Genomic DNA, 23,991 nt, shown 5'->3' with positions numbered 1-23,991 from the left:
AGTTGCTGTTAACGTGAGAGCACTCAATCTTTTGCCCAAGACTTTTAATAACTGCCAGTAGAGAAACTCCTTTGTGTGTGTGTTTTTTTTAATTCTTTTAAATCAGATTAACTCAGGCACTTGATTGCACTGTATGATTATTGCACTTGTCTATAAAACTGCTGCTTTTTTGAATTGTCTTTTAACTGTTTGTTTGTGCAGGTCCTCAGAAACACAATCCTGTGCCTTTGTATGTTACAGATATGGCTGGAGTGAAATAAAGAAACTTGTGACTTGAAAACATGAAACTTTTAGAGTGTGGAACCTCAAGAATGATTTGCAAATGTTCATAACTATATTATTGTTAAATAGAAACACAGCCATGCTCTTACCAGACCATTATATGTTAACAGAACATACTGGTGTAAGAGAGTCTTACATTGAAACATATAACAAATAAAGGATGAAACAATTGATATAAAGAAAATTCACATCCACCTTCAAAAAACAATTCAAAACCCATTTCAGAACTTCTTTTAATGTCTGATTAGAATGTAAGTCTGTATCTCCATATATATTTATAGATATCACTTCAAGTATCTTTGTATATTGAATGAAATATAGCTTTATTATTATTATTATCATGTATGTATGTGAGCAAAACAGCTCCATATATTTCTTTATCATAAAAAATATAAAAATACATAAGTAACTCAGAAATAATAAATAAACAGTAGACAATTTGCCATGAAATACTGTTTTTATGAAATCTTGCATGATGGAGTTGTCATGTCATTCACCAGTCTGCACGAATACAGCACAAAGATGGTTGTGCAAGAGAACAAGATGGTTCCCTCCCATCTACTTCCGCCTTTACTAAACGTCTCTCGTCCAATCCCTCGCCCGGGCAGGACGCATCTTGACAGTCGGTGCGTCAGGTCCCTCGGGCTCAGGGCTGGTGTCTGCAGTGATATCATAACACTGCAACATGAAGACACGCTCCTCTGACCGACAGACATCTCCATCGCAGGTCAGTGAAGAGTCACAGCTCCGTGTGTCTGCTCCTCTCACCTCTTCATCTCTGCTCAGCTGCTGATCGCATGTGGGTTTTTTTTTTTCTCTTCCTGCCATAGCCGCTATCTCCATTATTATTCTGTAATGTCGTCTGAAATGCACACTTCGTCCACGCAGATGCACTGACCCGCTGCATTTACAGGAAGCCGAGTGTTGTCGTTTTATTGGAATGGAGCGATGCGTGACTGAGTGGTGTGAGGAGCTGTTGCAGGGTGCAGGGCAAAGCTAAGCTAGTCCCGTTGTTGCTGTTCATTCAAAGATGAGCTGAGGTGCAGCAGTGAGGCTCCATGAACCTGATACATTCCTGTGTCATGATGTGAGCAAAGGCTGAGGTCATTACATTCTAAAACTCATTCAAACCGTCTCATCCATCACATCATATATTACAAATTAGAAACTACTCAAATTTGCAGTTTGATCTACAATAAACTATTCACATGGGTAGTTTGCTCTGCTAATGTGAAACTTCTCAAATTTGTAGTTTGTTCCTCAAATTAGAAACTACCCAAATTTGTAGTTTACTCTGCAATTATGAAACTGCTCAAATTTGTAATGTGGTCTCTAGATAAGAAAATTCCCAAATTTATAGTTTGGTACTACAGTTATGAAAGTACTTAAGTCTGTAGTTTAGTCTACAAATATAAATCTGTTCAAATTTGCGGTTTGATCTACAATAATTTACTAAAATGTGCAGCTTGCAATTGAAAATTGTTATTATTGTTATTATTGTAAAAACGATAATGAGCACTGATTGACAGTTTTATTGAATTTTTGAAAGCCGGCTCCATTATCCTGCTAAGTGTCTCGATCACTTCCTCATGGGGTCATGTTGCTGCAGGTACCATAGAGCTTTTACCCCCCCTTCCTTCTCCTTCCCTCAATCCCTCCCTCCTCCTGCCCAGCTGATGTTTGTAAAAATCCGCCCTGTGTAGGTGCTGTAAACTGGGCCAGGAGGCAGGCATGGGGAATAAAAGGAGGAGGAAGGATGCCAGCTGAGCCCCCTCGTCCTCTCTGCATCTGCCACTAAGTCTGCCAGCTTCACACTAAAGAACGGAGAGGAAAATGGCTCAGTCTGTGAGGAGGCCTGAGATTTTAGGATCCACCGACAACGAGCCCAAGAGGGACAAGAGCAGGAGCAGCTACTTCGGCAACGTCAAGAGCAGGTCAGTGCCTCTATAAATACCAAACACGGATTACTGGAAAGAAAACAGAGAAAGCTCCAAGCAGACATGTGACAAGTCTGGCTTCTCAGATTTTAGTAAGCCATTATTCATTCTTTTATTAGAGGGGGACAAGGTTCTTTGCAATTGACTACAAAACAAATATGAAGGCTTTTTTTAGCACAAAATACATATTGGTCATCAGCTGGTTTCCTCCACTGTCGCTGAAAGACGCCAGGCTCCATCACAGAGCCTCATGTGGGTGAAAGGTGCCGCATCTCGTCAGGAACACACAGCCATCGCACAAACAACTCCCACTCCTCTATAAATAACTCTGATCAGACTGTGAACGTTGCTCTGTACAGTTGTTCATAGCCCAAACATTAAATCCTTGAATCAAAAGGAAAACAATTCATATTGGAGCATGGAAGATCTATCTTGATCTGAAGGAGGTATGTCTGTGCAGAAATACTCTATAAACAACTATGTTCCCTAACCTCCTTAGCGGAGGTTTCTTTATAGACACCGAATAAAGGCATAAATCCATTGACACAATTTCCAGGTGATTTGTGTAAATATGACGTTTTATGATTTACAGCTGAAAAGTCAAAGTCAAACAAATGTTCTTTGATTCAGTCAATAATCCAGCATTTGTGAAAAAGTCACTTTATGACATTATTACTGGGAGTAAGGCTTGCCCCTGACAACTGCTGTAATTTTCAGTATTTTCATTCTTTTAAAATGATCAAATCATCACATGAAATGTGTCACTCATAGGTATAAACCTCAAGAGAATCTTCAGCGAACTTTCCTTCGGCTCTGCAGAGAGTTTTAACATCTTTCAAAACTGTTATTCTCAGCTAGCTGGGCGACAGGAGATAGAGAGGGTGGTCCACTAACCAGAAGCTGGGTGGTTCGATCCCCTGCATCTGTAGTCTGCATTCTAAAGTGTCCTGGGGTGTTTAAGAAAGTTCTGCATACAGAAGTGCTGTATGGGTGAATGTGCTTTAAGTGGTCGATAAAGACTGTGTAAATTCAGTCCATGTACTGTATTGTCACTCACCAGGAGTGTGTACTTATGACATGCTATGAACCAGGCTTGTCTTCATCTTTCAGGCTGGGTTCCAAGCTTCCTCCTGGCGTCTCTCAGCCCCCGCAGTTCGCTAAGCGGCCCTGGGAGAACCAGCCACAGGCCCGAGTCATGCAGGAAGCCATAGCCAGCGGCCAGCGGCTGCACCAGCCCATCGTCGGCAGGCCTCTCAACCACATCCCCCATATCAGAAACCCCAAGCTGCGGCAGTATTACCTGCAAGGTATCCTGGAACTGTTGGATATACATCTCCAGGCAGGGCCCAGGCTGAATGCATCAAACAGAGGGAAAGTAGCTGTGGCCTCATCTTGAATTCACATCTGATGAGCCTGTTGGCAGTTATTTTCATGCAGCTGGCAGTCACATGAGCTGTGGAGGCTTCTATTAATCCTGTTAGCAAGTGACGGTATTATGTTTTTGAGTTGTTTATCCCTTCGTATTTACATACATCCGTCTGTCCCCTTCAAGAATTGGCAATTGAGCCTTGAGTAAGTTTCTTTAAATTTGGTACAGTTTTTATCTTGGACTCACAGATTAACTGAATAGATTTTGGTAGTCAAAGGCCACGGTCACTGTGACCTCACAAATCCCATTTTGGGTCTTGTGAACGCAGCATCTCAAGAACACCTGGAGGGAATTTCATGACATCTGGCGCAAACATTCACTTGGACTCAAGGATGACCTCACAAAACCATTTTTTGGCTCATGAATGACGGACTCACAGATTAACTGATTAGATTCGGGTGGCCAATGGTTAAGAGTCAAGGTCACAGGGCTTCACAAAACATGTCTTTGGCCTCTTAAACTTGAACATGATGAAATTTTGTTTTGTGAAATCCTGAACCACATATGAAGGACCGCCCACCCAGCTGACGTCCTCAGACATGCCACAGTTACATAATGAATGTACTTTTACTCTTCTCAGTGTCAATACGTTGAGTTTACGTTTGAGGCGAACATATCAATTGATCATAATGATTATTACTTTTTTTTAAATTGGTAGAATTCATCAAGATTCATTCAGCCCCTCCTGACTCCTCACTGAGCTGTAGAGGCTTCTTTTATTCCTGTTAGCAAGTGATGCCGAGCCTTTTCATAGGGTGATGCCCTGTGGATGTTTTGTCAAAAGGTACGACAGAAATAGTCTTATTTTAATTTACAGGGACCTCATGGGATCTGAACAATCCTGCAGGGAAGCAACAACATATGGCCGAACTGTCAGATGACAGCAGGAGCAGAAGGGTGAGTCACATGCGTTTTGTTTTTTTGACTGGATTTGACTTCAGCTGTGGGAACCTGCAGGGAGAGGATTGGAGAAGTGGTAGATAACAGCTTCATCGCTGCACGTATATATCTGTCAGCTGATTAGTTATAGCAGAGCAACGCTGGTTTGGTTTTACAGTTTATGGTCTGGATAGGGAGATTGATAAAGAGCGTCCAAGGTTCAGAGCTGCGAGTCAGAGCTGTTACAGCTGTTCTGTGGCACCATGGGGAAGCAGGGGCTATTGCAGAGCCTCTTCCACAAATACAGCCGCAGGAATCTGCATTCAGATGTTAACTCAAAGGTATTTGTCAGCTTTTTGATTTTGCCGTCGAGCTGTTAATTATACATTGATTATAAAATGAAGAAGCAAGTGTTGTTTAGTGTTGTATTATCATCAATCTGGAAAGTGCGATAGTGATTATTACCACGTGCTCTATTTGGATTTGTCATTGTTATTATTATTATTATACATATTATTATGCCTCTTCTGTTCTTTTTCTTTTCTTTATTTCTCTTCTTCCTTCACGTCATTTGTTTCTTTTGAAAAAGTGGCTTTAATCGGTTTGTACACTTCATCCAGATTTTGAAGACAGACGTTAAATCATGTTAAATCTTGCTTTTACCCAATAATCATATTCTACATAACTTCAGGTGTAAACCAAGTTATTTTAATCCAAACCACAGACTGTAGACACCCCTTTCTCCTAATTTCTAAATAAGTGGATCTCTTAAATTATTGTTTACAATAAGTGACCAGTTTATTAGATGCACAAGTTTTAATTTTAATTCAATGCTCATGCAGTTTGGGCTGTATATTGTTGCTGCTGTTGAATGATATTGTGTTATAATGAGAGGTGTTTATTAAAATCTAATGGTAGTTAAGTATCTCTCAGAAATAGGTTGAGATTCAAAGAAGATTTTCTTCTGCACATGAACCTTTTTTCATATTTTTTTCAATAGATGTTTATCCAAAAATACAGTTTATCTGTTAAAGCACACAATTGTGCCCACACAAACACACATAGATCCAAAGACACATCTACATGCTTACACCCACACTAAAAGCACACAATTTATTCAGTGGTCACACAATGTATCAGGCGCCTGGAGTCTAATTTAGGTCAATGGATCCATCTGTCAGCAAACAACAGTTGCGGAGCTGATCCTTCACTTCAGCTATTTCAAATATTCAGCTCGACGATGATGCTGCCAAACAATAGTATATCTTATTCACTGGTGAACATCCAGCCTGATGAAGCAAGTTTTGATTTAGGGTGGAATGAGATTGGAGTCTGTGATTACATCAAATCAGAAGCTACAGTTCCTCAGTTTTGAAAGAAACCCTCCTCCTCCTCCTCCATGAACATTATACACCATTAATCAAGAGATTTCCTCCATCGTTGATTCAGTGACTACATTTACATGAAAAGCAAATTTCCCTGCAGTCACGCCAGCCGCACTTTGAAAATGTATGCACGTCTTTTCGGGGACTTAGCCGGGTAAAGAAAAACGACTCATGACTGAGTCATAATGAAACATTTTCTCAAGAATTCAATAGTAAAATCTTCTGAAACATACAGACAGTGGGTGTCACCATGAACAAGGGTGAGGTGAAATATCTGTGTGGGGCTCTAATAGAAAAAGCTTGATCTGCCTTCGTCACAATACTCCACGTGTCTTAATGTTAATCTTGATTATTGCTTATTCAGTATGACCTTATTTGGATTAAGGTAATCAGACAATACTGTGTACATGGCAGTGTCTTATTCAGACTATTGTTTTAATCTGGTTAATATTAGAATATCGGTGTCCATGTGTCATTGAACTCCTTCCCTGATTCACACAGAAGTAAAACATTATCCTCTCTGGTCCTGGCGTAAGTTGAGATCTGATCATCTACTGAAAAACATCGTTCATTGATTTTTATATTTGTGTTTTAGGGTCTCCATGGCGATACAGTGTTCAGCCTCTCATCTCATTTCTGCAGCAACGGTTCATCCTCAGCAGATTCTAATGTATCCTCTGCATCTGCTGCCCTCATCGCTAGAGAGGTAAGAGTCAACTGTAGGCACATGATGGCAGCCGACATGTGACTCACAGTGTGCACATTAGGTCTTGTGTGTGTTTTTGCCTGTGTTTGTTTATTTTGTTTGAAATGCAAATTAGGAGCTTCCCCACTTTAACCGCTTCTATTTAGCTTGAGGCAGCAAATCTTTTGCTCCACCCTAATTTCATTGAAGCATTCACCCAAATATATATGAGCGAACTTGGACTGGTAATGCAGTACATGATATATGATTTTTGCTCACTATCATCTTAAGGTCATGAATTGTTATATTGTTGTGGTAAACGGATCGAAGCCTCCAGCTCATCAAGCACAGCCCTCATTTCAAGCTCTAATGTGACGACAAACAAAGAGGAGAGGGGAGGTGCAATCCTGTAGAAAGAGGAAGTGGTCAGTCCTGTCATCAGCTAGTATCTATTTCAATGTCAGAGCTATTCTTATCATGGCTTCCATTCTGAAGCAGCTGGTGGCAGTGAAGGGGAGAAACACCAACTCCACCAAGGACCGAGGATCGTCCACACCAGAGCTGGAATCAGGCTCCGGTCCTAAAGAGACGCCACAGGGAGAGACGGACGGAGACTGCTTGGATCCACTCCCTGCTCCACCACTCTCCCCCTCCCCAGAGGCAGAATATGACAAACTGCTGGTAAGAAAAAAAGTTTATATACATTCAATAAGTACTGTATTGAAGTACAGTTGTGTACTCTCTTTCCATTTCCATTTTTTATATTTCTATTCCATTACATTTCATTGGGAAATATTGTGCTTTTTAGTTTTAGCTACTAGTTGCTTTTCAGATTAAAACACAAAAACACCCAAAAAATAATTTTGTTTAATTTTAATCAACATTCAAACCGGTCAAGTAAATCCATTATTTCACAGTAAAATCAAAGATTAGAGAAATATTTGTTTGTGTAGCTTGTCTTCCCGTCAGATTGATGTTGTGGCTCTGTTGAGGGCCCTGGACCTGAGGTTAGGAACTGCTAAACTATATAAATGATATGGTCAAAACTAGCTCCACCAATAAAATCCTGCCTACACATTGAAGTATTGGTTTTAATAACCTAATGATGAAATATGTAATAATACATCAATCAGTGAGACCATTTTACAGCACAATAAAAACATTTGACTTAAGAGGGATTTTTCACTCAGGACTTTGTGATGGAGTATTTTGGAACTGTGGTATTGATACTTTTACTTAAGTTAAGGATCATCCAAACGTTCCTGCTTTACTGCTCCACCTGTTTCTGTAACAAACCAGAGAGAACTAACACATATAATCCACACTGCTGCTGCCAAAATGAAAGGTCTCAAACCCTCTGAGCTTCTAAGGCCATTACTCACATCACAACGTCAACAGCACGCTCAGGCAAAATCCTGGTACCTGCATCCACGTGATCCTGCTGTTAACCCAGCTCTTTACTAACAGTCAGTGTTTCATGATAATATCCTTGTTGTTACAGTTGTTTTTGTCTAATGATGAGTACTGTGATGCTGTTGTTTTTGCCATAGGATTTGGTGTTTAGGGTTGAATGTGACTATTCATTTCTGTGAAACTGAATTTCCCCCATCTGTGATGACTGACTACTCTCTTATTAAGGTTCAATAATATATTGACCTCTTACTGTAACAGATCCAATTATAACCAATGAGTGTTCTCCAAACTATGTAACTGGATAGAAAGCTAAGTAAGGCAGGAATACTAGCAGCTGTATTTACCTTAGTTACATAAAATGACATGAGAATAACAATTTGACGCTTCAGTTCAAAAACATTATTCTTTTTAAGTGAAAATAAAGGTGAAATTCTGTAAGTTCTCTTTAATAAAACAATTTTGAATATGAAACAATATGAATCAGGCACCACTAAAGAATAAAAGATTAATTAACCGTGTAATTAAACTGATTTGATCACAGTAGTGGCTGTTCATCTTCTTAGCATCACTGCATCATAGCATTCCAATTACTCTCTGCTGCGGTGAGAAAGAATCACAGGAGAAATTTTAATAATGGGTTAGATGAACAGAGCATTACCATAGAAACATGCAACAAAACAAGACTTAGTAATCCAAACATTGCAACACTAACCTCAGACGGAGCGTCGTCACTCTGAACATCATTCTGTGCTCTGTGGAGGTAGAAATTATTTCTGTGATGATGTAGAGGGTGAATAAGCAGAAAACACTAGAGGGGAAAAAAGGGATTGTTTTGTGTAGCAAGTTAATTTAATTGAGATATCCCTTAAATAAATGTCAAGCCAAATCATCGTGATCGCCCCCTGTTGGCTGGCTGCAGGAAAGGTCATAAACCCCTGATTGGGGCTGGAGGAGGTTGATTTTGATTTCATTTTTGCATGACGACAGGAGATAAAGAGAAGAGTCTATAGTTAACTATTGTCCAAAAAACGCTTCGCTTTAAAATCACTACAAATAAATAAATATGCACGTAATTGATTATCAGTGTTGCTCACTTATTGTTTTGTTGCTAATTTAAACATAATGTCTATTTATTTGTTGACACTGACAGGATGTGGAGGCGGTACCGCTGCCTGATGGACAGCTCTGCCTATTGGCTCTCCCGCCAGAGTGCTGTCAGGGGGAGGGACCAGGGGCCACGCCCTACCTAAAACTTTTCTGCCGCTACATCACTGACCGCAAGGTGGGTGGTAAAAACTTTTGTCGTAACAACAAATGAAAAGACGTTTGTCAGCGAACACATTTCCTGTCTCTGTCAGGGTGTCGTTTCTGGGATCCTGCTGGTGACTTCTAATAAGATCTTCTTTGACCCGTGTAAGACTCTCCCTCTGGTGAAGGAGCACGGCTGTGAGGAGTACCTCCTGTCGTGTTCTATCGACAATCTGGCATCAGTCTCCTTTTTCTCCGACATCTCACACGTTCACTTCAACACCTCCCAGCAGAGGTCAGCAACGGTCCACTGCTCATAAACAACACACACACACACACACACACACACACACACACACACACACACACACACACACACACACATACACACATACACATATTTGTACTTCTTAGTGAGGACACTCATAAGCATAATGCATGAGTGCCCCTTACCCTAACTTTAAAAAAACGAAATGCCTCGCTCTAACCAAACCTAATTCTAACCTTCATGCTAAAACCAATTCTTAACCCTCAAGCAGCCCATAGAAGAAGTGAGGACCAGCCAAAATGTCCTCACTTAACAAAAGTGTCCTGACTCTGTAGGGTCTATGCTTAAAATGGTCCTCACAAAGGTATAAGTACAGTAACAAACACACACACACTCAGGTTACATGAAAAGTCAATACCAATGTTTTTATTATTCTCTTTTTAAGGAGAAAAGGAAAGACATTTTTCCAGAAATTGAAATCAACCAATAGCCGAGCAGGCAGCGTCCCAAACCACAAGGGGGAGTCGGTTCCAGCACTGGTCTCTGCCGTCTCCTCAGACTTGTCCAGTCTGGCTCTGAGCCTGACCAAAGAGGTTTCTGGAGATGAGGAGTCAGAGAGCAGAGACATGGCAGAGGAGCTTGAGAGCTGCCCGCTGGAGCTGCTGTCTGAGGTGGCGGTCGGTGGCCTGGGAGAGGCTGTCCTGAGCAGCGCCACCTCCTTCTGCTGTGGAGGTCAAGAGGTGGCGAGTACAAACCTGCTGCAGGCCGATGACACGGAGAAGAGTCAGAACACAGGTACGAACAGGATTTATGATCTGCGTGTATTATTTCTATTAATTCCCAACAGCCTAAGTCCACCTTTGTTTTTATTTTCCAGGGCCTCATAGGTCATCAGCAGTTAGTGCTGGCAGTCTGATGTTTGTGCGCCTGCGGGTTCAGACGTCTGCGGGAAAGAAACGCGGTGTAGGAGATCTTCCCCTGGGGTCAGCAAAAACCTTACCCAGAAGAGACGCCTGGCTCGCCCTGTCACAAGAAAGGTACAGTAATGGAGTGGCTCTGCTGTCCAATCATCAGAGATTATAAACGTTCTGTGCAGCAGAAGCTGAGATTTGTATTTACTTTCAGTCATTTGTGTTGATCAAGCTCTAAAAACACTGGATCCTACGTACATTCCCTATAATACGAATCAGTAGCAGTGTACTTACCACAGGCTGTATATAAAAATGGATGTTGGAAAATGAAATCTGTGTTCTCTCAAACAACCAGCAGAGGGTAAGACCAATGGTTGCAAAAAGAAGTCAGTTTATATGGAGAATGACTCTTGAATACAACACGATGTTCATTTAGTAAATTAAGGTCCCATTGCGAGTGAAACAGACAATAAAGCATCATATGAATTGGGGGATGGAATGATTGCTATAGTGCCATCCAATGGGTGTAGGGGGGCGGGTTGTGTCCTTGAGCTTTCAGTCTGGCTTAAATCCCGGCTTCTCTGAATAAGGTTACTTCTGATCTCAATAAACTAAAATGTTAAACTAAAGGCTTTAAATCGTCTGTTCACAAACCAAAGGGTGATGTATCAGTGGGATGCTATTAGAGTGAGGATACTGGACCTGAGCCCGTTGGGACCCGTCCGGCCAGGTTCAGACATACATTTCGAAATGGTTTTTGGTTTGTCTCAGGTCCGATCATGTTGGCTGGATTACCTACTTCCTTTTTTACAATGCATGTGCCTTTAATCATTGAAAACGCTGGGCTCGGGTTTGGACATAAACATCCATTCATTACTTTATTCACCTGTGAGGCTTAAACTCGTCACTGTTGTATATTAACCCACTCCACCCATTCTTTTCTCAACTTTATAAAAACACTTACATTACTGTGAACAAACAAAGGTGGCTTATGGGAAATGAATGTGTCAACAGTTATTTAGGTAAGACCACAGTGAAAGGCCCCCACACAGTAACTATTTAACAGGGTTGGGAGAGGTAACTAGATGTATTTAGAGTATTGTACTACTTGTACGTTTTATCACAGGATCTAAGTTTTTCAATTTAAAGCAAAATTCTGTACTTATCTCTGCTTTATACATTTATTTTACAACTATTAGCTATAGTTACATTATCAATAATCTTACAAGATAAAAGACTCATTTACTCACTTATTGACAAAAAAACAGCACTTTCTCACCACGATGACTCACTGACCGTGCGTGTTTGTTTTTAAACTTCTCTGAGCAACTGCATTCCTCTCCCCCTCCTGCAGCTCAGACGAGCTGTATGCCTACCTGACACGCTGCCGGCCAGACTTGTGTGTACTTGAGGGAGAGGGGGTTGAGGAGGAGGGGGAAGCAGACCGTGACGAAGAGGAGTTTGTACTAATCGAGGACAAAGAGGAAGAGGAGGAGGTGTTCCAGAGGCACCACGGCTCGGGGGACGACTGGGAGGTAAGTGGGTTCACTTCGGTCTCACGAGAGAGGGGTGGTCTCACCGGAGTTAGATGGTCATGTGTGAATATTCTGGAGGATAACAAATATGTTTGTGTGTGAAAGATGAAAGTCACTAAAGTCTGAAAAACTTGACGTTCTCTTGATGTTCCAGAACAGACTAAATTAACAGGGTTTTTTTTAGATGGTGTTGATGGAGGAGAACGGGGACAAGCCGACCCTGGTCATTGACAGGGAACCTGAAGGACTCAGTAATATTGTGGAGAGCAGCCACATTTTGGAAGCATCACACGTTCGAGAGGTGAGTGACACTTCCCGTGCTGCTTCACAACTTCATCAAGCTATGTCTTTTTATTGTTTTGGTTGAAAGACTCCTCCTAGTGGCCAAAGTTACTTACTGTACATCTAATCTAGCACTAAGTAAATCTCTAATTCATAAACATTTACTCTGCAACGTCTGGTACAACTGGATCCAGAACCAGAGCAGAAGAGGAGGCAGATTGTTGTGTGGATCAAAATGATGTTAATTATTCTTTGGATCATGAAAACACACCTCTACATGTACACACATGTTATCCACTGTATCTGTTCAGCATTTTAATGTCAGGATGTGGCTCTACTTTTATTTTCAATCCATCCTTTACTTTTTCGTTTTTATTCTTGCAGTTATGTAAGGAACTTCCCCCTCGGACAGTGAGCCGCACCTGGCAGCTGGCGTACAGTACGTCCCGTCACGGTTCCAGCCTCAAGTCCCTCTACAGAAAACTCAGTGCCACAGACTCACCTGTGCTTGTTGTCATCAAGGACGCACTTGATGAGGTAAAAAAACCAACACACATTTCCAGTATCAGTGTCTTCAAAGATGTCTTCATTTTCCCTTCTATCTTCCTGTAAAGCACTTTATAACTCTGTGCTTAAATAAAGTTTCCTTCTCTGCTTTTTACTTATTATAACACCTCTTGTTACCTTTCCTCGTCAGATATTCGGGGCCTTCCTCTCTCATCCTTTGAGGCCCAGCGAGAAGTTCTACGGCACAGGAGAAACGTTTCTCTACATGCTGCACCCTCGCTTCAAGGTAAAACCGTCAACAACTACACTGAAGCATCTGTCTTTGGTTTGGTAAATGACGAGAGGGTGAGGATGTAGAGAGCAGCAGGTTTTGAACTTCACACACCTTCAGTATTTGTGAGACTCCTGGTACTGTGACTCTGCAGTGCTTCAGATGGACGGGAGAAAACTCTTTCTTCATCAAAGGAGACTTGGACTCATTTGCCATTGGTGGTGGAAGGTAATGTCTCTTCCTTTTACTCTCTCACTTGCAATCATCTTATATCTCAATGAGGAATTGAAAAATTAATACGAGAAGAAAGTGATATGATAGAAATAAGAGTCCGTCCCTCGGGATGTCATCAGGGTTGCAAGGGGGGGATTGGTGAGTGGTCAGGTGTTGGTTGAAGGGATCCAGAGAATACTTAAGACCTGAATGAGGTGAGGGGGACACTGGATATGGAGGCTGGAGGTGATCAGGGAGGAGGAGTGCTCGCAGCAAATCACTGAAATGACAGCTGACGGCGAGAGAGAGGAGAACAGATTCTAAATCTGGCTGCAACAACAGGATTGGCTGTTTGAGATCATGGCAAAATCTGATTGGATGAATACAGATAGTCTTCCTGATCGAATTTACGCTGTGTTTGATTTGTATGTTAAGCAGGAGCGTTTCAAGGGACTTTGAGGGCCTCAGGCATCAGGGACTGAAATTAAAAAGCTTTTAGCAGAAAGCTAATGGTATGAGACCTCAATGGGGAGTTTCTGACTATAGTGTCATAATAGTCTCCTGTAGGTAACCGATCATAGAATTAACTTAATCGGCCATTCTCTGGGGCTCCTCTCAGCTCGTGTCCCCAGTCAGTTAGCCTGCTTTGCCAAACTAGTTGCAACGCCTCTGATGTAATGTAAAGATTATTTCAATATTAAGTCCAATCAAGCTGTAAAAGAGAAGTCTCTTTTCTTTCACTACCGCCTCTGTCTCCTCCGCAGTGGTCACTTTGGTCTGTGGGTGGATGAGAACTTGTACCTGGGCCGCAGCAGCCCCTGCTACACCTTCAATAACTGCTGCCTCTCAGAGACGGACGACTTCCGCGTCATGGAGCTGGAGGTGTGGACGTTCAACTAAGCGAGACGCGCGAAGGCGAAGATTTCTCCTCGACTCACCACGTCGCTGCTGATCGGCTTCATCGACGCAGCATTTATCACCGAGCATAAAACACAAGCAGCCGCCCGCTCATTTCAAGGTGACGTCCATTTCAAACACAAAAAAAACGAACCACAGACTGCTGGATGTGTCCGTGTGATTGAGTGCTGTGGCTTCTCATGAAGTGGAACTGAACAAGGCTGAGTGGGATCTCATGCTTTCAGGACTGTTTTAATGGTTGACTCATTCCTTTGGGTTCGGAAACCAACCGGAGTTCTGCAGCCGTGAGTCGAGCTTGACTGTTAATGAAACTGGATTAGTTGAATCCTCAATTTTTGAATGGAGCGAGTCAGAAGCTGCACTTTGCTCTTAGTGAGAATCAGTAACTTCATTATCTCGTTGTGAAGGTACACCTGTCATATGCATGTCCCCACATTCATACAGCTGCATTTAGTTAATGCTGAACCTCCGAAACACTTGAGTCCTTTTCAATTTCTAAACTGCATGTGTACAGTTCAACAGCCACATTATAACAATCATTCTCTCAGTCACTGTTCATTTCTCTGGGTTTTCATCATTGACGTCATAAAAATAATTACTAGAACTGAGAAATATTTTCCGGTTTTATAAACATCTGTACTTACAATCTTATAATCCTCATTAACGACTATTCTGAACTCTTTTCATTTCGACTGATGACTCACACTCTGTTGTGGTGTATTATTACTGCAGATTAATGCAATTTTGTCATTCAGCTCTTTCTGTCACTTCCGTACCGCTACTTTGCTTACATTGTACAGTATTGTAGATTAGTTAATAAAAATCAGCACAATGTCAACAATGATAGAGAGAACACAATTCAATGTGTAAAAAACACTTTTATTTCACCTTGTGAAAAAATGCCACTGGTAGAATAACAGGTTTCAAACAGTCAGATATTTCACGCTGACAGGACCTTGTAGGTCTGTATTTTACTCTTACAACGTTATTCTCATTATCAAAATCCACTGGTACTAATCAGATGAGTTTTTTTAAATTACTGGGTTCTCCTGTTTCACACAAAATTAGACATGCTGTGATAAACAGCTCATTTTGTGTCCATGTTGCCATGTTTTTTTAGGCCTCTGTAGCTGCAACAGCCAGTGCTAGGAGGCATTCTGTTTTCAGGTTGTCTGCCCATCTGTCCCATTCTTGTGAACACCATATCTCAAGAACACATCAAGAACTTTCACTTGGAAACAAGGATGAACTGATAAGAATTTGGTGGCCAAAGGTTAAGGTGACTGTGACCTCACAAGACACATGATAAATCAGGGACATCTCGAGGGAATCTTTTAGGATTTGGCACAAACATTCACTTGGGCTTCGTCTAATGTCAAAGGAGACCTCACCATACACTTGTGAACGTGTAATCTTAAGAATGCCTTGAAAGAATCCTTTCAAGTTTAGCACAAATGTTCACTTAGACTCACTAATTAACAGATTTGAATGGTCACAGTGGAATCACAAAAAATGTTTGGCCACTTGATAATGATATCTGCCTTTAGGGAATTACTTCATATTTTGACCAGTTGTCACTTGGACTGAAAGATTAACAGATTTGATTTCTGTGGTGAAAGGTCACAATGAGTCCAGAAAAAAATTATGTTGACTGAATTTCACTTATTGGTGGATTATTAAACCACAGGGCAGTAATTTGTGTTTCCCCTTAAAATATTAAGTGTTTCCTCTTTGACAAAAGACACAAGCAAACATAGTAGTTTGACTGGAGTGTCATTGAGAGTAACGACAGAACTTTCAGTTAAGGGATCAAACAATTCTGCAAAACAAATGACCATTTGGTTCCACTGAGTTACATAAATATGAAGTAAGTGGACAAATGCCCAAGCAAAAAAGTTCTTTGGTGTGGTTACATCTTCCTCTGAACAGAAAACCTGCCAAATATCTCAACATTTGGTTTCAAACTCAAAGAAAACAACAATCATAATCATCATCAATAAATCACGTGGCGCTACCCTGTTTAATTTTTCCAGCTGTGTTTGTCCCCAGAGACAGCGACGGTTGTTTCCTCCAGCAGCCTCAGCAACAACATCAGGCGTCACCCGGCCCAGAGAGAGCTTTCAGGCAAAGTCTTCACAAACTGCTGAGACACAACTGGAGGCGGCACCGGTGCCATCTGTGGGTAGAATCATCAGCAGGAAAAACTCATTCAGTCGTTAAATATTGCACATGCAGCACCGGGATATAAAGAAGAATGATCAAAAAATACGTTGATGCACTTATGATTTGTCTTTAAGATGACATAAGCACTTGCACTGAAGAATGACTTGGCAGGCCTCTGCCTACATTTTGTATCCACATTCATCAGCTGCTTCAAGCAGAGAGAGCAGATCTAAATGTGTTTGGTTGTTACTGCTCAGTGCCAGGCCTTTATCTTTCATTAAAATGTATTACATTAACAGTATACACAGTAGCAGTATATGTACTTTTTCTCTCAATGTAAATACTGTATATAAAACCATTTTTAACCAGGAGAGACATTCAAATAAATGGTAACAAACAGGATTGAAGGCATAAAACGTTTCTCAGCTGCCAACACTGAGGAGACGGCTTCTCTCTTCTCTACACGACTGAGGGTTTTCCCAGAGGAATGTTTATCATATCCTCCCGTTTAAATTCTCAGCCTCTGTCACACACATTACTGTGCCAGGTACTCCTTGGCTTTCTCCAGCCCCTCTTTCAGGAAGCTGATATAAGTGGATGTGGACGGGTCCTCGAACCCCGAAGAGAAGCTGAATGTTGCTCCTTCCTCCTCTGGCTTCATGGCCGTCTGGTCCAGGAAGAAGTTGGCGTTGATGTGGTGGACCTAAAGCCAGACACAGAACATGGTGAAAGCTTTCATGAAACTTATTTCACAACATTAGTTGTTTGGCTTATTATTATGAACAAATAAATATATAGAGACGTCCACAGTTACAGTGGGTGTAAGCCAAAGTTAGTAGGCAATTTTAAACTTGTGATGCATCTCAAACAGCCATTAATGTATTTACAGAATCTGATTTTATATCTATAGAATAGTTTTTGTTAGAGATAAGATAAACTATTCCTGCACCAGTTTATAACTTCAGATCTATACACTTGGCGTTCATAGGAAACGATGCATGCATGTACTCCACTGTTACTTCATTGATATCAACCTAACTCTTCATTATCCATGGAGTGTTATCTTCCAACTAATGCAAACCCAACATTTAATATTTATATTTCTTGAAATTAACAGGATACATGATATTACAAAAACGCTTACAATGGTTCCATTGGGCAGCGCCACCATCATCTCCACAGGGAAGTTGTACTTCTCCAGATGTAATCGAGCCTTTTCACCCAGCACAGTGTTCTGCTCATCAGCCTGATAAAAGAGGAAACGTCACTGCAGCAACAGTAGCAGCATGAAACCGCTGCACTTAATAAAGGTAAGTCTCTTCTCAGGGCGTTGTTCTCTTGCTCACCTGCATGTTCTCCAGCTCTTTGACCAGAGACCAGCTGCTGACGAAGCTCTGGTTGAGCAGGGCCAGGACGGGCGAACTTTCCAGGACTGTCTCCCGGAGAGTTCGCCCCGAACCTAAATACGTAGGAGAGGAGAGAGAGAGAGAGATGTTCAATTAAAAATTCTTTATTTCAATGACTTCTTGGCTTTGCTTTTAAAGTGAGACTACTTGACTTTTGCTGAAATTCAGATTAGGAGATGAATCGTGAAGCCAGTGAAGCAGCTCAGTTATGTGAGCTATGCAGCAATATTTGCTCACGTAACATACCACATCATATTAAGATCAAAAAGTAAAACACCTGAATGTATAAAACAGTGTGTTGTTTCTTATGAATTCAACTTTAACTTTGTAAGAGGAAGATTATCTTTTAAAAGAAGGTTACATATCTTGTTTTAAAAGTGTCCTGAAACATATTTTCATTGACTGTTCCTTCTCTTTTGAAGCAAAATTAAATCTTTCTTGCAGAAATATCCAATATTTAAGTTAAGTTGTTTTTATAGAGCTTATTTTCTGATGCTTTTAATGACTACATTTTTTAAGTAACTCTATCAGGCTTCCAGACTGTGCAACACTCTGCATGAGAAACTGAACTTTGGTGGTGAATCTGATTTTATCTCGTTATTCTTTTGCCTTTTTCTTCCATTTATAGCCTTGTACCTCAAATCTTACTCCTCTAGGATCACTAACTTTGTAAAATGCTGTGAAATCAACTACTTGTGAATGATCTGACCTCAGCAGGACTGGTCGTCTAAAGCTCCCCAAAGCAGAATGGAATGCACCAGCTTCCTCTCTGCTTGGGCTCGCTCGAAGGCCTCGGAAAAAGGCAGGTAGGACACCTGGAAAAGAGAATAATGAGAAACAACTGAGTGAGTGCTACACACACTTCATGTCAAACAAAGAGGGGAAATGTGTGATGTGGACACTTACCCTTTTAAAGGGGTAGAGAGTGACCTCCAGACGCCGAGTGGCTTCTTGCTGACTGATCTCTGATGTCCAGAGGATGTCCTCAAAGACAAACTGGATGGGCTCCGAGGCGTCATCCCGTCTGTCTATGACGTTGCCCTCCTCGTCCATGATGATGGAGGGAGTGGAGGGGCCTGTGGACTGCAGCTCTAACTGTAAACACATGACACAACTGTATTCATTGAGAGCATTAATAGTCTTTGAAGGTGACTATTTATATTTATAAATGAATGATGTGCACAACAGGCGTGTGGTAACAAGTGGATATACACCATATACCTGCGTATACCCCGCACTTCACTACTGCCAAGGGCACTCCATCATGTGGCTGCATAGTATAAGGTGGAATATGATCTGCATAAAGTCATAGTGGCCTAAGTGCATCACTGCAGCTGTACCTGTGGCAGGTATCCAATGTCCACCTCCATGTTGCTGCTCTCACTGGCCCCATACAGCCACTCCATGTCCACATTCAGAGACCTGAGACACAACAGGACACTTCACACAGGCTCTACAGGAGCTTACAACAGCACTGGGACACTGAGTCCAGAGGTCTTACCTGTCGTTAGGGACGTAGAGGTGGAAGTGTCGGACATGAGATGCGTCTTTAGAGAGGATGATGTTACCAGTGAACTGGCCCGGGGTGAACCAGAAGGGAAAGTCAGGAACATCGTTGAGCTGGAACTCTGCATGAATCCTGCAGAAGAAAACAGGTCTCTGGTGAATATTCTCATATTTTCATTTACTGAGAGGCTCAGTCTCTGAATGCTGATTTTAAAGAACAACCAATGGCTGCCTTCCAGACATTAATCTAATAATCTGTGATTTACTGTACATAAGTGAGCACTAATGTAAAGTATAATTTCTAAGTTGATAAGCATATAAAAAGCACTACTGGAGTCGCTCCTCACCTGATGACAATGTCATAGTAATAGTCGTTGCTGGCACGGATGCAGGCGACTGCGCCCTGAGGAGCGAAACGTGATTTAATGAAGGGCCGAGGGTGGAACATACTCAGCAGGGAGTGGATGAGAACCTGCGGCAGGAGAAGAGCAGCTGTCAATATACAACACAGGGTACGACCTCAACATTACTAGATAGGAGTGTTTATTGGGATACCTCTTTCCCTTTTGGTATGGGAGGGTGGTAGCGATTGTTGGGCAGGTATCCAGTAAAGATGTTGAGCTCACTGGGCATCACCCACCACGTGTCTCCCACTTCAGCCTTGTTCTTTGGGGGCAGGAAGACCCGGAACTGGCTGGCGGAGTAAGAAGAAGAAGGCACCGCTGGGCTTTTCCAAGAGCGCAGCCCACTCAGAGAGCTGTGAGAAACCTGAAAGAGACGGTGGCAGAAAACCAGGTATTAAAATTTAATTCTTAAACCAGATCGTATGCGTCCAACAACCTGTGCAGTTTCAGGCTACATACATTTTTTTACAGATTTATGATTTATGATGACTCGTATAACCAAATCAAATCAGTTAATCAGTGAGTCTAAGTGAACATTTGTGCCAAATCTGGAAGGACTGTCTCAAGTTATTCTTAAGATAACATGTTCACAAGGCAAAAGGGGGTTTTGTGAGGTCGGAGTGACCGTTGAGTTTTGTCCACCAAATTCTAATCCGTTTATCTTTGAGTCCAAGTGAACCTTTGTACCGAATTTAAAGAGATAAGAAGAAACAATTTATCATGCCATAATTTATTCAGACACAGATCTGTGCTTTTCAAATCACTGCTATTTCATTATTGATTCATTTCTTGGTGGTTTGCAAATTTTGAATGAACTGTGTTCACAGAGAGCTGAATTTAAAATGGAAATTTACTGCAATATTTATGAAAAATAACTGAATTTCTTCTAATAATCTCAACTATCTTGGGGTGGTGCCTCTTTACTGACGTCCGAGCAACCTCTTCGAAATCACTGAATATGTTTCTGTATTACCAAACTTGGTGCAGCTTCTTCTGTGATTTTATTTGTGAGGCTAATCCGTGACTTTCATCAAAGCAGTTCTATATATAGTCTGTAAAGTAGAAGAGAGGAAGAAAAAAATAAAGCTCCTGTGTGAAAAAAGCCTTGAGAACTTGGTAATCTCACCCCGAGAAAACCATCTTTGCTTTTCGTCATAGAGTCGAGCAGCAGAGGCTGCATTTTGGCCTCCAACGTCAAAGTCTCTCCGCTGGGATCATGGATCACTTCCTCCTCAAAATCCACAGGGGCTGTGATCCCTGTGTTTGAGAGTAGGAATAGATTTGTAGATAAAAGGTACATGATCAGTGATACTGAGGTTTTGTTAGTGAGTAAGGAGAATGTGAGATGGGAGATAATATGATGTACCTGTGAGTTTCTCAGCAATAGGTTTAAACTCCTCAGGGCTGAGATAGAGGTCGTGGTCGGTGTCCAGCGAAGCGAAGAGAAACAGCCCCTCGGCACCTAGAACTCGAACACTCTCCTCCTATCAGAGAGACACAAAAGCATTGGACAGATCATTATTGTCGTTGCACACGCTTCAGAGATTTTCAATGCAGCACCGAAATTGGGCCAGCGAGCAATCGTATCACATAAAACAGAAAGATTCAGGGATGAAGACAAACTGACAAGAGATGGATGACATAAAACACAGCTGCAAAAAGTCAGAAAAGTTGGCTAATTGAAAGAAAGTGGGAGTCGTAGATACTGGCTTAGTCATGCTGTTTTTAGTCAAATCTTTAGTTTCAACACTACTGACAGGACAGGAGCACTTCAGGGGCCAGTCAGATTTCAGCTTGCTTCGCCTCTGCATCCGCCCCTGATTTATGAGAATTTTTTTTTTGCTAATCAGAATGGAAACACTAAATCTTTTTGAGCTATAAGTTGAGTGGAAGGTCTGGCCAATCCATCTGGCCCTGCAGAGTTTCAGACACTGCCTCTGTGAGACTTTTTCAATTTATGTAGGTGGTTCAATACTTTAGTCCTTTTTTCAGAAGATCTGATTCCTCTTCTATTCCAAGGTGTTATACTCAGTGCCAGTGTCATAGTGCTGTTGATGATGAGAAGGTAAATACTACACTATGTCGTTGTTTGAACAGATGTTTCTTGTAATCCTCTCAAAACCCAAGAGATGCAAACACACAAAATACAGAACAGAACAGGAGCAAAAGACCCTGCTGCAGATGTGCGCGCCACTTTTAAGTCCAGGTAGGATTATCTACTTTAAGCACATTGCAGGACTTGTAGTGTTTAGTCTGAGCGTCCGTTCGACCTCAGCAGTCCTGTCCGGATAGAGATCAGCCCAGAGGCCACAGATTCCTGGCATGTGTTTTAGAGTCAGACCTCCCTCTCTCTGACGGACAGATGCGTGCCTACAAGCGTATGCACAATGGAGGGAGAGAGAGGGGGAAGGAACAATTTGGAGACCCTCTGTAGGCAAACAAGCGTGGGTTTACAGAGTTTTAACAGCTGGGACACAGAGCCACAGCCCTCTCATAAAACACTATGAGGTGGAAAGTCTGCACATGGGCTGTTTTAAGGCAACTGGTGTCTGGCAAATAATAAATCTGAAGGCAAGCTTAAGTGAAATGTAACAAATAAATATTACATTAAGGCAAATGCAAACTTTATAGTAATACAAGTAGGGATTGATTTGGACAGATGAAAAATTATATCAATAAACCATCAGTTGCAATACCCTAACCCTTAGGATGGCTCAATATATATAAATAATGAAGGTATAACATGGAACTGATCTTCCTCAGATTTGTAAAATGTTTGAAAGAGTTTTAAAGAGTTTAAAAAAGCACAACTTTCAGTCAGGAGCAGAAATCAGTCTACAAACTTAAAATAAATAATAATGTGACATTTATCGCGATAATTATGGATATGGAAAAATCTTGATATAATTATGGCCACATAGTCAAAACCCTATAATTGATAGTACTCTGGCACATATCTGACAGTAGACTAGCAGATATTTTCTGACTTAACGTGCCTTCATACGTGTTGATGTCTCTTACAAGGTGAAACAATGAAAGCCCAGATGTTATGAGACGTGTAGAAGAAGTGTTTCAGATGATCTCTCACATGACGTCTGACGAGCTGAGCGTCCTGATAGCACTTGATCCCCAAAGCGAGCAGAGGAACAGCACCGACCACCAGCAGCGTCCACATCACCCGGGGCACCCACGATCCTGAGCCCGCACTCCGGCGCCTGTTCTGCGGCGGACCGTCTCCCTCATCCTCGGGGGTTCTGTTATCCACGTCCGCCGCCATCCTTCCACCCCGCACCGAGGCTATTTAGAGGAGGAGGGCATGGTCGTCGGGCTGTAAAGCGACGGTAACGCCTCAGTCTAAAACTTTCTCCTTAAAAAAAAAAAGTGTGTGGAAATCTACCGACAGCTCTTGGGTCCTGTAGCCGGCGACCGCGCGTCCTTTTCCGGCCGTTACAAGCTCAGCAGGCGTCTCGCTCCCACATCCAGCCACAGACATATGGATGTGCAGAAAATGCGTCAGGTTAGCAAGTGATAGCCACGTGAAAACCGGATATCAGCCTTTAGCTAGCTCAAAATAAAACCACTGTATCATCAATCAGCGCTCCAAGTTAAATGCTAACAGGAAGTGTACACTAATAATATCTTCTAAACAGTTTGTCGCTATTTCATGTGTTGTTTTTTATCTTACAGTGATTAAATCATTATTATCTGTAATCTTTCCGGATAAACAGAGGAAATGGAAACTGCTTCCTCTTTGGTTTCCCCTGTGCGCATAGTTGTTTTCATCTTTCGTCTTGGGATTTATTTTTGAAAGGGATGACCGGATGTCTCTGGTTGACATTCTGTAAAGCTTGACAGGAGTGGTCATTTAAAGGGGCAGTGTCTCATTGTTCGTCACAGGAATGTGAATGTAACAAGCCTCAATTACACGTTTCTCTGCCAGAGGGTCTGTGGTGTCTGTAGCTCTGTGGTCCTACCACAGGAAGTCAAGACAGACTCTGCTGGATTGTAGCATGTCCCCAATGTTAAAACTGTCCTAATGTTAAAATCACAGCATAGTTTGATATGTTTCATTAAAATTCACATATCTGTAAATCATCAATCTGTATCTTTGCAAGTCTGATTTCACCGACTGTGAGATGAAGACGTGTAAGGCTGACAACGGTCTCTGAAATGTTTCCAGAGTCATCCATTGAAATCACATGTTGAAAATATTTCTAACACGTTTGAGGTTTTCCTGCCACATAAATAAGTAGAAGTCTTATAAAAATGTGCAATGTGAAATGATTCAAAGGGACAATATTTTACTTTACTCGCTCTCTATTACTAAAATATAGTTTCTCTCTTTAAAT

General features: G+C 41.6%; 2 protein-coding genes across 8 annotated transcripts; one reads left to right on the top strand and one right to left on the bottom strand.

Annotated features, from left to right (window-relative positions):
• The first annotated feature begins 870 nt into the window (after positions 1-870).
• On the top strand, positions 871-15,007 carry LOC109628083 (oxidation resistance protein 1). 5 transcript variants are annotated; one of them, XM_020084977.2, is made up of 16 exons: positions 871-1,009; positions 1,986-2,216; positions 3,330-3,526; positions 4,466-4,545; positions 6,508-6,618; positions 7,096-7,278; positions 9,161-9,292; positions 9,369-9,553; positions 9,972-10,321; positions 10,404-10,563; positions 11,792-11,972; positions 12,157-12,273; positions 12,639-12,791; positions 12,952-13,047; positions 13,187-13,260; positions 14,010-15,007. In XM_020084977.2, the coding sequence occupies exons 2-16, from the start codon at positions 2,116-2,118 to the stop codon at positions 14,143-14,145; spliced, it is 2,256 nt and encodes a 751-aa protein (XP_019940536.2). In that variant the 5' UTR covers positions 871-1,009; positions 1,986-2,115; the 3' UTR covers positions 14,146-15,007. The 5 variants fall into 5 exon arrangements, with proteins under 5 accessions (XP_019940536.2, XP_019940534.2, XP_069391449.1 ...); XM_020084975.2 differs by having other exon boundaries at positions 7,093-7,278; XM_069535348.1 differs by having other exon boundaries at positions 894-1,081; positions 7,093-7,278.
• Positions 15,008-15,021: 14 nt separating this feature from the next.
• On the bottom strand, positions 15,022-23,167 carry selenon (selenoprotein N). 3 transcript variants are annotated; one of them, XM_020084980.2, is made up of 13 exons: positions 23,040-23,167; positions 22,731-22,939; positions 21,009-21,126; positions 20,769-20,899; positions 19,794-20,006; positions 19,586-19,710; positions 19,234-19,371; positions 19,073-19,154; positions 18,639-18,827; positions 18,442-18,547; positions 17,673-17,785; positions 17,471-17,572; positions 15,022-17,029 (listed from the first exon to the last, which is right to left on the bottom strand). In XM_020084980.2, the coding sequence occupies exons 2-13, from the start codon at positions 22,917-22,919 to the stop codon at positions 16,862-16,864; spliced, it is 1,674 nt and encodes a 557-aa protein (XP_019940539.2). In that variant the 5' UTR covers positions 22,920-22,939; positions 23,040-23,167; the 3' UTR covers positions 15,022-16,861. The 3 variants fall into 3 exon arrangements, with proteins under 3 accessions (XP_019940539.2, XP_019940540.2, XP_069391452.1); XM_020084981.2 differs by having other exon boundaries at positions 23,044-23,162; XM_069535351.1 differs by having other exon boundaries at positions 22,731-23,143.
• Positions 23,168-23,991: the final 824 nt, after the last annotated feature.

Source organism: Paralichthys olivaceus, chromosome 12 (assembly GCF_024713975.1).
Source record: "Paralichthys olivaceus isolate ysfri-2021 chromosome 12, ASM2471397v2, whole genome shotgun sequence".
In the NCBI taxonomy this organism is placed as follows: domain Eukaryota; kingdom Metazoa; phylum Chordata; class Actinopteri; order Pleuronectiformes; family Paralichthyidae; genus Paralichthys; species Paralichthys olivaceus.
Note: the sequence above shows the minus strand (reverse complement) of the source record. Positions and strands in the feature narration are given on the sequence as shown.